General features: G+C 33.8%; 1 protein-coding gene and 1 long non-coding RNA gene across 2 annotated transcripts; one reads left to right on the top strand and one right to left on the bottom strand.

The window, feature by feature from the left end:
* Window positions 1-3,280: 3,280 nt before the first annotated feature.
* On the top strand, window positions 3,281-7,298 carry LOC145609648 (uncharacterized). Its single transcript, XR_014106045.1, has 3 exons — window positions 3,281-3,379; window positions 3,554-4,035; window positions 6,948-7,298. It is a non-coding gene; the product is annotated as an uncharacterized LOC145609648 (long non-coding RNA).
* Window positions 7,299-9,476: 2,178 nt separating this feature from the next.
* Window positions 9,477-11,757, bottom strand: LOC145608798 (xylan glycosyltransferase MUCI21-like). Its single transcript, XM_081664394.1, has 3 exons — window positions 11,436-11,757; window positions 11,024-11,092; window positions 9,477-10,812 (listed from the first exon to the last, which is right to left on the bottom strand). Exons 1-3 carry the CDS (start codon window positions 11,647-11,649, stop codon window positions 9,611-9,613), a joined length of 1,485 nt encoding a protein of 494 aa, XP_081520520.1. The 5' UTR covers window positions 11,650-11,757; the 3' UTR covers window positions 9,477-9,610.
* Window positions 11,758-18,080: the final 6,323 nt, after the last annotated feature.

Genomic DNA, 18,080 nt, shown 5'->3' with positions numbered 1-18,080 from the left:
CGGGAAATATACAGGTCTTACTCAGCTCAAATTCAAATTTTTTACTCCTATAAAAGAAGAGAGAGGGAATTGAAAACACCAGAATCTTAGTGAAATTCAAAAACAACAAAATTTTAGTGAGAGAAAGTGATCAAAATGGAGGAGAAAGATAACGAAGAACCACAAACAATTGAAGGTACGTAAATAAATTGTTCGAATCAATTATAATCTATTCATTTGATCATTCAATTCTCTGATGATTGCTTATTCATTGCATTTAATTATCTTATTCATTGAGTTTAACCTAAAATATAAGTTAATCAGCTTGATTAATCATCTATTATCATCACATTTGATCTTCCCTTTTCATACATTGTACAGTATTTTTTGGATGATTGATTTTATCTCACCATATATCTCTACTAGTGTATGTTATTGCATGTACAACACTTAGAATCATTTCAATAATTGTTTGATTGAAAAATTTTGACTACATTTTTGATTCGATCGCTTTTATCGGAGAAGTCGCAGAGTTGATATGTCATAACAAACCTCCTAATATACTTCGAATCAAATTAGGAACGAATTAGCTTCAATTTATTGTAGATTATGAGATTCGATTTCTGATTTTAGGTACTACTTCATACGTAATTGCTGCAGTATTTACTTCATACGTAGTATATAATTGCTGTATTATTTACATAAATAGCTCCTAGAATTGCATAGATGTTAGCTACTTGAGAATGTAGGTTGCAATGAATTACTCTGTTTCGTTATCTGTGATCGATGATAATTTCTACTGTACCTTAATTGTGAAATCTAGGTCATAATTTATTAGTATGAATAATTGAGTTTGTTGTATACTGTTAATATTAATTTAATGAGATTTACACTATTGGATGAATTTTGAGATTTAATATATATGATTGGGATTGCAATGAATTAAATATTGAAATTCTTGTTTTTCCACTTTTCAGTTGAGAAACTATTTCATGAAATTTTGATTGCGAAATCAACTGAAGAAAAATACTACCTATCCATTGTAGCTTGTATTGTGGCAGAGGAGGATGATGATGAGAGTTGTGAGATTAATGTTGATGAAGTTGCTGCGGATAATTTGATATCGAAATTCTGTGATACTGAACTTGCTGAGGTTTGGCACAAATTGGACACTACAAAACAAGTTGGGATACTGTATGGTTTGCTATGCCTTTTGCCTTGTTCCTCTATTGCTACGAAGGTTACAGAAGCAGCTCGAGAAGTATTGAGGAGAATTTTACTCCTTGACATAAGGCGAGCATCGTCGCCTTATGCCAATTACTCCATTCCTGTTTTCACTCTGATCAAGGGTTTTAGAGAAGCTCAGATTGAATTTCAAAATGCTATTAATGAGTGGTATGAGTGGGAGGTGCCACTGAAGTTGGATGCTCTAATTGAGGGGATTAATATTCTTTTTTCCTTGATGGATGAGGAACAAGATGCTATTGCTGAAGGCGCAAATCGTCTCATGGCTTACTTTGTTCTCTATAATGAGATTCAATGTGTGTCATTGCTAACCTACATAATTGACAAGTTGGGACAACAAGATGGCCATTTATGGCAGTGGCTGCAAAGCAGTGTTCAACACTTGCATACTTGCAAAGGGGAAAGTTGTGAAATGGACATGATGTTGACTCAAGAATCAGTGGCAGTAACAGAATTCAACTTGTACATTCCGAGCAATAAGCTGATAGTCTGTGCAGCATTGTTGAGGCTGTCTCTGCTCGGCACCAAGCATGGTGCTGAAGTGAACTCGGTGATTTTCTATATTGAGAGATCTAACCGAGGTGCAAGAACTTGGGGTGAAAGGGCTTCACTAATGGACAGACTCCTACTCCTTCTAGAGGAGCATCAGAACATACAAGGCAAAGAAGCCATATTGAAGTGTGTGTTTCATGTCTCCCAAAACATGATGGATATGGGTGGTGTTGTTCTCCAATGTCCAGATGAAGTGCTAAAAAAGATGGCTATATCCTTTGCAGATGGCCTGTCATTGGATATCAAAATTTGGAGTGGCAAGTGTTTGATTATTTTTCTCAACGGCCATTTGTATGATGTCTCTCTGTACATCTACAACCAACTTCGTAGCATTTTGCACTTGTTCAACCCAGCAGAAGAGGAATTAAGGACCCTTCTTCAACAGATTAGAGCTCTCATTGGTTAATGTCTACTCCAGCTTATATTACTCTACACTCTACGGAACAAGTCGACAATATACTACTTTAATCATGTAGCAAAAATATACTCATTAGTATTACTAAATTGTACATGGTGAAACAGGAGGTCAGGACCCATTATGGACTACGTGTGGTGCATCATATAGGAGATAATATAGGAGAAGATTTTATTTTTAGGCAAAAAGATAAACACAAAAAAAAAAAAAAAAAAAAAAATTGTACTGCTAAGAATTGTAGGTACAATTTGGAGGCGCTTGTAAACAAAAAAAAAAAATACTATTAATATAATACTAGTAAGAATTAGATAAATCATTCGCCTTCTCGTAATCTTTCATAACTGCATCCTACTATCCTTAGTGTTGAAATATTTCCTAGATAGTCTTCTAACTATTTGTGTAGGAGTGATCCCGCATAGAAATTTTAGAAAAATTTGAGTTGCTTTATAATGTTGTGTACTTTGATGATGTCAACATTATAATGATTTGTTTGTTTCCCACATTGACAAAATAAAATGTATTTGTAATGTTTATATTACTTGAGTTATTTTATTTTGGTAATTAGGAAGTCCCACATGGATAGTTTAGTATGGTTTTTAGATGCATATAATGCTTGCATTATTTTATGTGTTTGAAAATAGAGAAAAGATTGTGCATGATCTTAGTTTAAGAAGATAAGATTTAAAAAACTATATCTTCTTATTATTAAATTTATTTTTCTCTACAAATAAAACATACTCCCTCCGTCCCTAAATTACATTCCTCCTTTCTATTTTGGGTATTCCAAAATTACATTCTCCCTTTCTATTTTTAGTAAGTTTTTTTTTCTAAATAACCCAAATATACTCTCTTTTTCTGATATACTATTAATGAATATGTTATGTTTTCCAAAATTAATCTACTGCTTCTTTCTCTCTCCACTTGTTTTTCTGGGTTCTTCCACCAAGCTCTCTCTCTCCTTCATTTTCATGGTTTCTTTGCTTCAAATCTTACGAAATTAACATGAATCCATCTGAAAAAGTCCCCTCTACAAAAGCCCCTTATTAATTTTACGCAATTTGCTTTGCTTTTTCGTAGATCTGAATTTGAATGAGTGGTTGTTCATTTTCTCTCTCCTAAAAAACCACCAGATCTAGTGTGAGCTTGTTCAATTGCTGATTTTCGACTCAATCCCTAGATTATTTAGAGGTAATTTTCGACAATCTTTAGCAAATTCTTTTCAAAAATTTTTCAGCCCTTCTCCTCATTTTTTGCCGACATAATGTCTAAGAATTTGAGTACTTCTCTTCCAAAACAACCAAATCCTCCAGTTTGGGATGAAAGGTTTGGTCCAGATCCTGAAATTTTGTTTCGTTTCAATAGTGAGGAGGATGGTGGGGATGATCTGCCTTACGAGTGCTCGGATCCTCGCTGTCACTGTCCGATGGACTGCAATGGAGAGCATTCTTACAGCTTAGATGTGTGGAGGAGTCGCTATGGTCGTTACCTCTACACTAGGGAAGAATACGAGTATTTTGGGTGGTCTTTTGGTGACGGTGGTGGCAAAACCCTAAGTGGTGAGGAGGTGACATCTAAATTGGGTGAGAAAAAAAATAGATGTTGAAGTTAACTCCTCCACTGTTACTGAGAAAAAGTCCCCTGATGTTGAAAAAAAATTCCCTCTTGATGACAAAAATTCCCCTGTTTCTGGTTATGTTAGTAACTCAAGCAATACTGTGTCACCTTCATCTCCAGTTCCTAATCACATCGTGGGCTATGTGAGTAACTCCAGCAACACTAATTCACCTTCAGACGACGGTAATGTTGGCGGCTACGTAAGTGATTCATGTGAATCACATAGCTAAGTATTCTTCCTCCCTATAAATCTCATTATTAACGCATTCTTTATTAGGTTAGATGTTGATGGTGTATGCTAGCAAGTGTGATCTCTTGCTGGCCCGGGGAATTATGTGTGCTTGGTTGAGGAGAATTGTATTTAGCAGCATGTTAGGACTGATGTTTTATTTTTATTTTTGTTGAACATTATTTTAATTTATGTTGTGTGAAATATGCTATTACCTTATTTGCTTATGATGATGAGGTGCCTATGGTTTGATTTGTTTGATTAATTAGATTATGTGAAAATGCTATTACTAAGTTGGATATGTTTTTGATGATGCTACGATTTGAAATTCTGTTGATGCTATGGTTTGATGATATGATTTCTGATGATTTGAATTTGGCTAAGTAATTGCTGATTTCAGTCTTTAAGTCCTACATTTGACTTGGTAAATGATGTCTTGTTGATAAATTTTCGGTGTAGTACTTTATAAGATTATGCTATGTGACTCTTATTGTTTGATTAATTAGATTATGTGATAATGCTATTACTAAGTTGGATATGTTTTTGATGATGCTACGATTTGAAATTCTGATGATGCTATGGTTTGATGATATGATTTCTGATGATTTGAAATTGGTTATGTTGTGTTTGATTAATTAGATTATTTGATAATGCTATTAGTAAGTTGGAATTGGTTTTGATGATGCTATGGTTTGCTATTGTTTCTGATCATGTGCTTGTGATATGAGTGAGTTGGGTATTTTTTTTGATGATGAGGTGACAATGGTAGTATTTGATTGATTTATCAGATTATGTGATTATGCTCCGTTTTGGGACTTTTGAGATGAAAATTTATTTTTACATTTTGATGAATATGTGATGCCATGTGTTGGTTTTTTTGTTTCTTGTTTCCATCAATGATGAGACTCCGTAAAAATGAGATTACATATGCGAAAACGTGTCATTATTTTTTGCCATTAGATCCACCTTCACATATGGGTGTTGAGACTTTTAGGCAGCTAATTATGTGCTACGTTTGTGTATATGATCAATGATTATTGGGGACTTCTGAGATGAAAACAAAAGCTTATACTTTGCCTTTAAAAAAAAAAAAAAAAGAGCACCATTGATTTATATATGATGACATAAATGTTTTATTGCATTGAGTCATTAATATAGTTACAAAAAGTTAAATTCTGATAGCATCACATTACTTTTTCTTTGATGTGCCGACCTCATGGTCATTGTTGCAAATTGGAGTGCCATACTTTGACAAGCCTTGTGACTTTGGAATTTCTTCATTGTTTATTAATGACGCTCAATGATGTAGTTCTTCAGTGTACTCACTGTAGTCGAACCACCTTAAATCCATGTTATCTGCTTCTTCTTCATGAATCTCTGTGTTGTATTCTGCCTGAATACCTGCAACTGTTTCTGGTGGTAGTTGATGCTCTGATTGTGTTATGTTTTCTGTTTATTCATCTGGTTCTTCAAAAGTTGGATCACCCACATCCCCATAAACTGCCTCCCATGCCTTCAAAACAGCCCATGATGGCGCATCCATTCGCTCCTGTAACTTGCCTTCCCTTAACAGTTTTTCTTTATTAATGAGAGGCACGGTGAAGTCATTGCCACCTCCAACCTTGAGCATCTCATTCATGACTGTTTGCAAAGTACACCACACAAAACATAGTGTTTGTGGCTCAATCTCATAATATGCATCTTTAACGGCCTTGAGTAGCTCATCAATGTCTTTTGGCATTTTTTTGTGTTGCAATGATTGTATGCTTCTGAAAAATCCCAAATCTAATATGTTAAGATCAGGGCTGTTTGGTGGTTGTTGTACCAAAATGAATGTGAAATCATCTTGTTTGTAGACTTGTTGCCACTCGGGATCATCTTGATTAATGTTTGTTCTGCAATTATCTTGTTGAATGTAAATAATCTTTGGCTGCCCATCATTTGGCCAATTTGCTTTTATTGCTGGTACAATTTGATCTATGAGCATCCGTCTTGTAGTTTCTTTTGTGATCGATTCAATGATTTTGGTGACCATAGTCCCCTTCTCCCTGTTTTTTGAGTTTCGCTTGGCTGGTTCTTGCTTTGTGAATGGGAATATTCCACGTCTTCCATCAAAATAGCAGTCCCCATTTTCATCAAACCTTGGCCTTGAAGTTGCTGCCATGAACATCGCCTTTGGTATTCTTGTGCTAGATTTTGCTGCCCTATGTTTGCCCCTTTCAGACTTTGACAAGTAATACCTCTGACTTTTTCTTGTTAAGTTGAACCATTTTTCATCTATATGAACAAAATCGTACATCGGAAAATATTTGTTCTTTATCCAAGCTGTTGATCCCATCAACAACCCTAGGACCCACTGCAATCTTGCCAATTTGTTAGCTTATGTCATTTTTGGCTTTAAGGCATTAGTGTGTGCCTTCAACTCCCCTCTTTGGATCATTCCAAACACTGTGCTTTTAGAGACATTCAGCATGTGTGCCAAATCTCTAATGCATGACCTCTGACCAATGCTCAACTTTGTTACGTCTTAGCTTCTTCTTGAATTTGGATCCTTTTCCTTCCTGCCATGTAGTACTTTGGGACTGGATTGTAACCTCCAATTTCAGCTTTCTGTTTTTTTGCATCTATCATGCCATATTTGACTGACAGACCTGTTGCATATGTTGAACTTTGCTGCTGCTGTTGTTATTGCTCCTTTGTGTGGTTTGTCCCCTTTAATATTTTTCATGAGATACATGAGGACATTAAACCTCCCTTCAGTGCTGAGCCGATTGGCCTTTTTTCTTTGCCTTTGTGGAGCTTGTTGTTGCTGACCATTCATTTGGACTTGTTGTTGCTGACCATTCATTTGGACTTGTTGTTGCTGCCTATTCATATGGACATTAACATGAACCTCATCATGCTCTGAATCAGACACTTCTACTATTTCTGGCTGCGTGTTTAAGTCGAAGAAAAGTCCCCTAATACCCCCACCAATGTTAGCTTCAGCAGGCCCATCTTCGTCTGGCGGCATGTTCAAATCGATTCCCGAAGGCATGGCTCAATTTGGCAATGATGCGAAAAAGTCCCCTATTTTCTCTGTTTTTTTTTTGGGTGAACAATGCTGTAAACTTAAATTATGAACAGTGATTATGGTGGAATTTTTTTGGCTTCTTTTGTTTATATACTCAGCCAGAATCGTAGAGTTATTGTAAAATGGAGGGAAACTGAAATTTTCAGTCATCCTTTAATTTTGTCAGAATCCATGTGCCAAATTTCATTGAATGTGATTGGTTGAAAATTTTAAATTAATAGCATGTGATTGACCCTTTTTTTTTTCAAGGGATTGATGACATGTCATGCATTATCACATTCTCTTTTTGTTTTACTCACACTATTTAATGTATTGTACTTCCCATGACATTATCTAATCATTGCAACTTTGTCTTACTCCCTCCTCGTTAATTACCAATCAGGAATGTAATTTAGGGACGGAGGGAGTAATTGTTTTTACTAAACTACGTTCTTTTATTTTTCTTCTCTATAAAATTTCTGAAAAAACGTGCATGCAGTGTGTATTGATTTTTACAGTCATAAAACACTAGTTCTTAGGGAAATCTTGGAAGTATCTTTGCCATCTCCCAAGTGGGGGCAAATAATACTTTAAGGACAGTGATTTTTCACGTCCCTTTGATTATTTTTTCTAATACTTAGTTGTACTTGGAAACAAATCTTTAAAATCCATAAAAACAAGTGGCATTTAAGTTTTTTGTTATTAAATATAACAGTAAAGATATAATTAAGTATCGTTTCTTGTTATCTATTTACTCCGTAATTTACTAATTTGCATATATTTCCATAAGATAAAATTTAGAATCATAAGATATATTTTATTTGTACCTCCATAACCATAGAGAAAGTTATTATTGTTATCAAATAAAAGGCCCTCCGTATTATTATTTTCATCTTAAGCTAACCATAGAGAGAGTTATTATTCTATCAAATAATATTATTATTTTCATCCTAAGCTAAGCTAAGCTAAGCTACCATGTTGCCCGAAGATTTGATCTTTGAAATACTGTTACGGTTACCCGTGAAATCCCTTGTAAGATTCAAATCAGTCTGCAAAACCTGGAAATTAATAATCACAAACCCTAAGTTTACCAAACTCCAATCATCTTTTTCAAAAAAGCGATATGATCTTGTATCATCGCATGTTGTGTACCAAAAGAGTCCCATAATGACCCTTCATCTTGATCTTACGAACAAATTATACACAAATAATTATAAATTGCTACCAATGGCATCAAAATATTTCAAGCCCATCACCTTGCACAATTCCATTTTCGCAGGATCATGTAACGGCATACTTTGCATTCGTCTTCTTGACGACGCTAATGATTTGTGTTTATGGAATCCCACGATTGATGAAGCACGGTTCATCACATTCCCTAACAAGTACAAATATCGAATTTTATTTTCCGGATTTGGGTACGCTCCCTCTATTGATGACTACAAAATCGTGATGGCGGTTCAATATATGTACCAAAAATGTCGTCGTAGATCAATTATAGTGTACTCAGTGCGTCGTGGCCAGTGGAAGGAATTAGATGATGCTTATTGCTCTTCGGCTATACCCCATATATACACACAAAAATATGGAGGCAACTTTACTTGGTGGGCTATACGTTCGGAGCCAGTTGTATTAGGCGAGGCACTACATTGGGTTATAGGTAATCATCGTAATAACGCGGATTCAGTTTTCTTCATTCTTAGATTCGATATGGTGAGTGAGTATTTCAACAAGGCCGCTGATCTGAGGAAAATCATGATTAACAAAGAATTGACGGATTATATTAATAGTGGTTATACAATATATGAATTATACTTGTTGCAAACAGAAATAGGATTGACGGAGGACAATAAAATTGGTGTTTATCAGTTGTACCATGAGTATCACAATCAAGGCCGTCATGAGCCAAGGTTAATGCGAGAAGTTATAGAGGTACGCGTTATGTTGAACCAAGATTGGAAGTTGAAGTATAGATACCAAGGAAAATGGGGAGAGGACAATGTTCATCAAAATTTGCAAAGCATTACGGGTAATGGGAAGGTTGTGGTTATGGAGGCTTCTAAAATGCAAAATGGAAAATTGCCCTATCAAATACTTGATTTGAGTCAGCCCAAACCTAAACCTTACTTCATTCATGTTGCTCCTAATGTTAGCGATGGTCGTCCTGGTCACACAGTTGTATTTATGGCTAACTATGTTCAAACCCTCATTTCTCCTAATTCTTTTTTTGTTTGAAAATATGTTAATTAAATTAGTTATGAACTGGTTATTTATTTATTTATTTTTTTCAATCTATTGTACATTTGTACATGTTTAAAATTCAGTTTTCATCTTGGCTCGTGTTGGATTATGAGATCAACTCGAACAAAAAAATTGAGTTTACATGTTACTCCTACAGTCTTAATTAATATACATACAAAACTTAAATGTAGTATAAAGAACAAAAAAACAATAAAAAGAAATTCAGGGGACTAATTCTTCACCATAATTAACAAAAAATGAGTAGGGATGACAAACTGGCACTTTATGTGTCGCGTTTTGTTGTAATCCTTGAGTTCATGAAGTAATCATCATAAACACGAACTAACAACTTTCCAAACCTCTTAAGATCCAATCTCACGTATTGATCATCCAAATAAACCTTCTTAGTAAACTCCCACCCCTTTTTATTCACACTATTAGGGTCACTCAAAACAGGATCATCTTTATCATACTTGTAGTACAATGAACTTTCTCTAGGATGAATTTTGTACCCTATGTACTTTAATCCCATCTTTTTCGCGGGTTCTCCATAGTAATTCTCGGATGCCCAATCCGTTCCTAGAGGAATGACTTGAACTAAGACGCGATTTTTCTCTAGGAAGAGAAAATGTGTCATGGCAGCTCCATGAACTCCAATCATAACATCACTATTACTTATTTCTTTGTAAATGGTACCTAATTCGGTGTTTCTATTAGGTTTCAATATATGTACGTTGAACCCGATTTTTTGTGCCAATTTTATCAATGCATGCTCGTTAGTTATGCCTCTAGACCCACTTCTAGACAATAAGACCATTCTCGGCTTCTTCTTGAGGTTTACAACTCTTTTTGGGGCATGAAAAGCTCGACTTAGAAGGTTTCGAAAGCCTAAGGTGTTTGCTTTGCTCATTGATGAGTCGATTGTGAGCTCATTGTGGATTTTTAGCCCAATGACGGCTTCTTGAAAGCAATGTGTCTTGGAATTGGTATTGAATATGATAGGAGGATAGTTTGAAAGTTGTGATATGATTTGACTATATTTTGTGTACCACCAAGAATGGTATTCTAGGATAACAAAGACTACTTCTTTGTTGAAATGTTGTGATGTGATGTACAAAGGGATTATACCGTCGTTGAATTCATGGTACACATTGCCTGTATAGCCTCCCGTTGAGAAGAAAATGGCCGGAACATCGTGTGTGATGTCGCATTTGTGACCGGAATTAGCCAAGGGCTTGTGTTTAGAGATTAGGTGCAATTGATCAATTGTGTTCATTACACTAGTCTCCCATTTTCGAGTATAAGGCCTAATAATTTCATGTTGTAACTCGTGTTCCTCGAATTTTGTTGGGATGTCACGTAGAGGGGCTTTCGGGTTTGTAGATAAGTATAGGAAGATTGAAGAGGATGAAGAGTTTGTTCTAATATCTCCTTTTATGAAACATATGTCTGTACGAAAATGGCTTCGATCACAATAAATTGTTCCTGCGTTCAAACAAACGACCATATGACTTAAAATTAAATTAGAAATAAAAATTATGAACATATATAACCTTTAACGTACCAATGTGTGTATGTGCACCTTATACGTCGAGTAATCCTAACCACTTGTACGATAAACATATACCTACATGCAATATGCACGCACAAGGCTATGCTCTCTAATGAAGCCAAAAAATAGAGGAAATAAACTTACCATTTGATGCAGAAGAAGCAATTGGAGGATCCGAACCCGATATTTCGTACGACAATTTATCTCGTCCTTCTGATTAATCAACAAGAATGAATAAGAGAAAGGGTCATCAATTTATCATGCATGAAACATATTAAAAACAGAGCTAATATTCAACATAAAACTTGAGCACAAACCATTAAAACATAACATCAACTTAATAAAAATAATAAGCAAATACTTCATACTAGAAAAAAACACTTTATAAATTCCTAGTTGTTCTCGAGTAGTAGAGTACAGTTTTATTTTTACTCTCCAAACTACCACAAATTAAATTTAGGTGTATTCGGGAATCTAATGGACATGCTAACAAAATTTAACTAATATAAATGACTATGATACTGAAATAGTAACAAAACATTTGATATGGACTTACGGTGTGTACAAGATAACGAAAACGGAAACCCGAAAATCTGAGACACCCAAATGAGGCTGCAAGAGAGGAAAGAGAGGCAGAGCAGTGAATATAGCTTAGACTTTTTTCTCTTGGATGACCTTAATTCTTCCTTCATAATCTTACTTCTAATTATTTCATCAACTTTCCTTACATTATGAAGATGATCAATATAGTACTTTTGAAAATACACCATCTTATATAAAAAAGAATGTTACACCTCAAAATAAAGTGATATTCTGTTTTACTTCTTTCTTATTAAGGAAAACCAAACATCCAGCTCTATAATTCTATGGGTATAAAGTTAAAAGAATCTCCCTCTTTTGAACTCTCAAGAAATGTAATAAAGATAAAACTTGTGGATCATATACAACATGTATATGTCAATAAGAACACGACGAGGGTTCATACACGTATCTTTAAATCTCTATGTAACATTTTAGCTATGTAGTTATAAGGGTACTGAGGTTTAGAAAAGCTTCGAAAAATAAAGGGTATTTTAGGAAGAAAATTAAAGATTACGACGAGGTATAACGATTGTGAAGAGAAGAAAGGGATTTAATAGAAAAATGAGAAGTTGCATGAAGTTATAGTAAACCTTATAATTAAGAAAATAATGAAAAATTAATAATGTGTCAAACTTCAACAAAAGGAGGCGTTGGGTAAGAGCGTGTGCAAGTTTTTGCTCTTGTTTGTATTGGTCAAATAGGGGAATTAGGAAGAAGAGTTCTTATCTTGTGGATTTAAAATGCATGGATTTTTTTTATTTAATTAATTTTATTAGTTCAATTTTTTTTTATTTTTATTTTTTTTTTAAAAAGAATTTTTATAATAATTTTGTTAAACATAGCTTTTAGCTAGCTATGTTTCCTAAGGTTACAAGCAAAGGGGATTTTAGATTTATTGATCCTTGTTTAGTTGTTAAAGGAAGAGATCCTCAAAAGTTGTTAAAAAAAGGTGGAGAGAGAAGATGAGAATAAGAGAATGTTAAGTTACTTATAACGTACCTTTACATCATTCTACCTTATCAAGAAAATAGTATGTTTGTTTTTTTAATTATTGAAATATGAAATAACTTTATATATATGTATAAGAGGAGAAAAAAAAAAAAAAAAAAAAAAAAGAGAGAGAGAGAGAGAGAGAGAGAGAGAGAGAGAGAGAGAGAGAGAGAGAGAGAGAGATAAAAGAATGTGATTTGCATGTAGCCATGTAGGAGTGGTTTTGCACTTTTGCTTGATCTAAACTCATTGGATTGATGCTAAAGTCTTGTTATTGGTTTTGTGCTCTTATACTACTAGATTATTCCCATTTGTTAAGATATTGTTTATACATCTTTTGTTGAATTTTTCGCCCCCTAGCCCCTAATTTATCTTGAATATAAAGTTTTGAATTTTTCGTTCTACTATGTTCTAATAGTCTTGATTGATCTAATGGATAGTTTCCTTATCAAGGTGAGCCTTAAAGGGTCATAGCATTATACATAGTATTACATACATTCGTTTAAATATTTAATTTGGAAGTTGTTGTCTTTTGTTATACGGAAAAGTTATATGTGGCGTTTCTAGGTATATACTCGTATATATTAAACTATAAAGTAAAATATACAATAGAAACTGATATTGCTATTTAATTTATTAAGTTACCAAAAATGTATCTTACACACGGATGTACATAAATTAAAATAGACATGCACTATCTCGATCTTACATAAGTAGGCTAGAGAGTAGAGATTTACCAAGTGAATAAAAAGAGTGTAGTATATAATTAGGTAAACTTTCTAATCCTTTTTAAAAATTTTGGAAGGAAAAAAAAACATAGACTTTTCTAATCTTATTAAATTCATAATTAGGTGACAGTTGCATGGTCAAATGGATCAATCAGTCCAATAATAATGCAATTGAATGAATTTCCTAAAATAAACTTGTACTTACACTTACAATATACGAACGCTGTTCAAGAGCCGAGAGAAAAGGAGGCGGCGAATGTAGATCACTTGATTATTATAAAGTAAATTCCTTTATTGATATTTGACTTGCTTAAGCTATTAGTAATTTAGTATATATGAGCAGTAATCTTAATTAACTAGCTAAAGCAACAACATTAGACGATCAACCAAATTATACTAATAATATAATCATATATTTTCGAATAAAGAACTTGTATAAAAATGAGATTGGATTCAATGTATAAAGATGAGTTTGGATCCACAATTATCAACCAGATTACCAAAGAACAATGTCCTAAAGGTTTTTTCTTTAATTGTTTGTTTTTCATATGTCAAATAAAATGTCCTAAAGGTTACCAACAAACCACTAATTTCCTAGGTAAAAAAATAACTAAGATTAACTAATCATGTAAATAAAATGATCCCATTCAAATTGGCTTAACTGATTTTCTTTTACCAACCAAGTGCGTGTTTGTTTGCCCAATTGCCCATCATAAGAATCAGTGGGCTAAAGGCTTTTATTTTACAAATATCCAATTTTATATCGAAAATATACTTTTATTTAATAAAAATCATGCTAACAAGCGTTTCCCGGTGTTTTTTTTTTTTTTTTTTTGGAGGGGACGCTCCTGGGTGTGCATTCAATATATTTCCCAATATGTACCGATTAATTTCAAAGGAAAGGTGATTAATTATAAATTTATCAAAGTGATACCCTTGAATACCCCCTAAAGTAAAGGTTTAACGCTGAAATTTAGATTGAGGGAGTACGCCATAATATAAGCAACCAAGAAAAAAGGCCTCGTAGTACAAGTTTATGTTTTCAAAGAGGATAAAGTTTGATGCTGTGCCTGCAAATCAGGTACAAATACCTTTATTCCCTATGACTCAGATCAAAATATTTCCAAGCTTAGTGTGAGGATAATAACATCATCATATAGATGCTTCAATTCTACAATTGATCATGCCATGTCATTGAAGGCACAATTACACTTCCATTAGATTATGTACTTGTATGAACGAACTAACCATTCGAAATTGCAAAATTATGCAGTATCTAGAACTTGACTAAAACACTTGAGCTAAGGATCGAGCACGATCTGTGCTGATTTGCACAATTGATTATACTTCTTCCTGCCTCTTCCGCTCATTCTGCCTCAAATCTGCATGCTCCATGTTGATCTGGATGTTCTAACCTTGCTACTACCTCTGGCCACTTATCCTCTTTACATATTCAAGTAATTTACCACATACTCATCACCATTCACTAAGAAGTATATGCATGTGCACAAAAAAATCATGCGTGAATCATGAAAGACAATTGACACTATAATTCCAGCTTTTACAGTGTCCCATCATGCTTGCATCCAGAATTCCAGAAGTTGAAATAGGAAGTGTTACTGCATAAAAGCAATAGTCCGCAACTATGTAGTATTAAAGATGATGAATGATTCGATCTGCATTCTGGGGAGATGGTCGAACTGATGCTGTCTTAAAGTAGTCCATCCACATTAAATATTGCTAGTTGTGTGGTAACTTATAACAATGAAATTAGTCTGCGTGAAACTGATATGAAGACTGGTGCAAAAATCATGCATGCTTGAAGAGTTTCATGCTGAGCCAATGGAAGTAGACAGCAACCACAAGGATGGGAAGCGACAATGGGACCAAGAAGCAATAATATCTGTAAAGAAAAGCCAAAAGAATCAGCAATTCAATATTAACAGCACAAACATTATTGCAGCCCAATAAACAAAAGTATGCAGAAAGTAGTAGTCTGAAAGCATTGTATTTCACACACCCCTTAGAACAGAGTGAGGTATCTGGTGAACCATATGAGATAAAAAAAAAATTATCATGGAGATAAAAGGTGAACAGAAACTGTAAAGAACATTTTTCAGCTACTAGCACCTCGCAATGCCTTTAAATTATTTGGATCATGAGACCATCCATAATTCCGTACTTGAGAAATTGAAAAGAAAATTACTCCCAATAAAGGATGAAGTACTCCATTCATCTCAAATAATAACCTTATTTTCTTGCCAAGGAAAAAGAAAATAACTTCTCATAATATCTTTAGCCAACTACATTTTTGTCAGTAAATATATATTACCATACAAACTAAAAGGCTAAAAAATATGAGGAATATTTATATACAGAGCATTTCAAATCCATGAAGCTAGAGATTTTACAGGAAATGTTTAACAGAAGGTACTTTCTTGATCCCATCTTACCCAACTCCCCATTCCACCCCCCCCCCCCCCCTCTAAAAATGGACCGTTACCTACTTTATTAACATAGCTATATAAATCAAAGCAAGTAAAAAAAAACAAGGGTCAACCATCAACTTGGGCTTTCTCAAAAAACTAATGTACCCCCATCAACTTGGGCTTCTCAGGAAATGAATGTACCATCCCCCACTCCCCCCCCCCCCCCCCCTCTCTAAAAAGTAAAAACCGAGGCTCTATGATATACAGGGTAACAATTAAGGGACACACTGAATTGCCAATATCACAATTCAACAATAAGCTAATTTTCCAAGTAGATGAACCAAGACTCCACAAGCAATAACGCAATAGAAGTATAGAGCTGCTTTTATACCAGCCGCTTCACTCTCTCCTCACAGTCTCACCCCAGGGAAAAGGAAAGAAGTTCCTTCGGCATGCATGGAGATTCTTTCTGTCGGAAATTCGAAAATCCGTGAGCGCTCCGGAACCTGAAATGCCTATCGACAACACGGAGACTTGTATATGCCTTTATATTCTCTTATTACCAAAAGTGGAAGAGTTCCTACTTTCAACATAACTAAACAAGAAGCACTTTTTTTGGTTCAAACAGTAGCTCCATGATATTAGTGTAACTTAAAATCATCAATTATGTAATATTAATGATATCCAAGTCAAGCAAAGTTAAATTAGATCCTAAATCAAGTAATGCAATGTGGTAAAAACCATTGCTAGAACCTATCTCCCCCAGTCCCCCTCTTTGTATCTTCAGTCTACCTACATTTTTGCTTATACATTACGCATTCGTACCGGGCCAATTTAGCCTAAGCTAAGATCCCAACTATCAAACTTTCTAGTCTCAGTTTGTGTACTGCTGAAAACATTGGATATACAAGTATAATTCTAATTTCGGAAATTCATAGTCGTTTTAGATAGATTACAACATCAATACATAACTTCGCTTTCTTCAAGATTTTTACTACTTAGCCAATACAAGACTATCAAATTTCCAATCACGACATTGTATGAAGAAACTTCCCACATTCTAATACCAAGATCTTCAATGCTTAATAAACATGATTCACAATTTGTGCAAACCCATGACTCAAAATAATCTTCAACCAATCCCCTTATTCTTGTAATCATATAATATATAAAATTAAACAAATGGTTGAATAAGGTTCAACTTAAACAACATACACTATAAAAAAAACCTATTAAGCAGAATAATTATAGTACTAACAAGATGTATAATCATATTTTGCAAATAAATTTAAAATAAAAATTATTGTAGAAGATAACCTGTCTTTCTGTATAGCAAAAATAAAGGGGTTTTGTGATGGCGGCAGGAGCTTGGAGATGACAGCACAATAAAGAAAACCCAGAAATGAAACCACGCCAAATGTAAGAAAAAAGGAGCCCCAAATTAACTGAGGATTTGTTAAAATTTTCATAAATCTCAAATCTTTGATTTGATTCTTCATTGATGCGTCCTCCTGATTTAAAATTAAAGATCAAATTGATGGTTTAAGGGATTAAATTCTAACATCGTCGATCAACATTGAATTTTAGGGTTTATTTGGGGATTTTTGATTGATAAATGCCTAAATGGTACGGAGTAATCTTACAGATTTGGAAATTGGAATACAATGGGGGTAAAAGTCACTGGCATTTGAAAAAGTGAAAAATGTTTTCAATCTTGTTTAGATGATCCAACTTTCTTAATGTCAATTTTTTTTGGGTTAATTTTTACATATTGACAATTTTTGAATAATTAATATCAATATGTACCGTAATAAAAAAAATTTATAAAAATAGAATTTGATAATATGTTCATTATTAATAAGAAAAATAGGGTTACACTTTTTAATAAGAGGAGTTGAACAAATGAGGGTACTTGTATTTTAAATTCTTATTTTTTTTTTATTTTTGAAAGGTTTTATATTCTTATATAAATGAATAAAAATAATTCTTAAAAATTAATGTGGCCACATTGTATGTGTATATATTGCCACATAAAAAGACTAACCGAATCAACACGTTTTTTTGTGTAGCTAGCCATATCTATCACGTGGTTGCTTGTAAAATAATAAAGAAATACCTATAATACTGACTGAGTAACCCTGTAATACTGACCGAGTAACTTTTATATAGTTATACCACTAACGACACTAACGAAGTAACCACTAACCACGTACACTGTGAGTCTATGAGCCACATATAAAAGTTTTTTTTTATTATATATTTTATTTTTTATTTTTTATTTTTTATTTTTGACAATAGCTCACATATAAAAGTTGGGGATGGAAGTAACAATTTTTTTTGATCTTAAATGAGTTAAATCTAATAATAAGCATCTAAAAAATGTATATCGCATATCAATTGTTTTATACTTCGTATGAGTTTATCATTATTGAAGATAGTCGATTACCATTAAATCAATCCAATCATAATGAT

The sequence above is a fragment of the Chenopodium album genome, chromosome 23 (genome assembly GCF_948465745.1).
Source record: "Chenopodium album chromosome 23, dcCheAlbu1.1, whole genome shotgun sequence".
In the NCBI taxonomy this organism is placed as follows: Eukaryota; Viridiplantae; Streptophyta; class Magnoliopsida; order Caryophyllales; family Amaranthaceae; genus Chenopodium; species Chenopodium album.
Note: the sequence above shows the minus strand (reverse complement) of the source record. Positions and strands in the feature narration are given on the sequence as shown.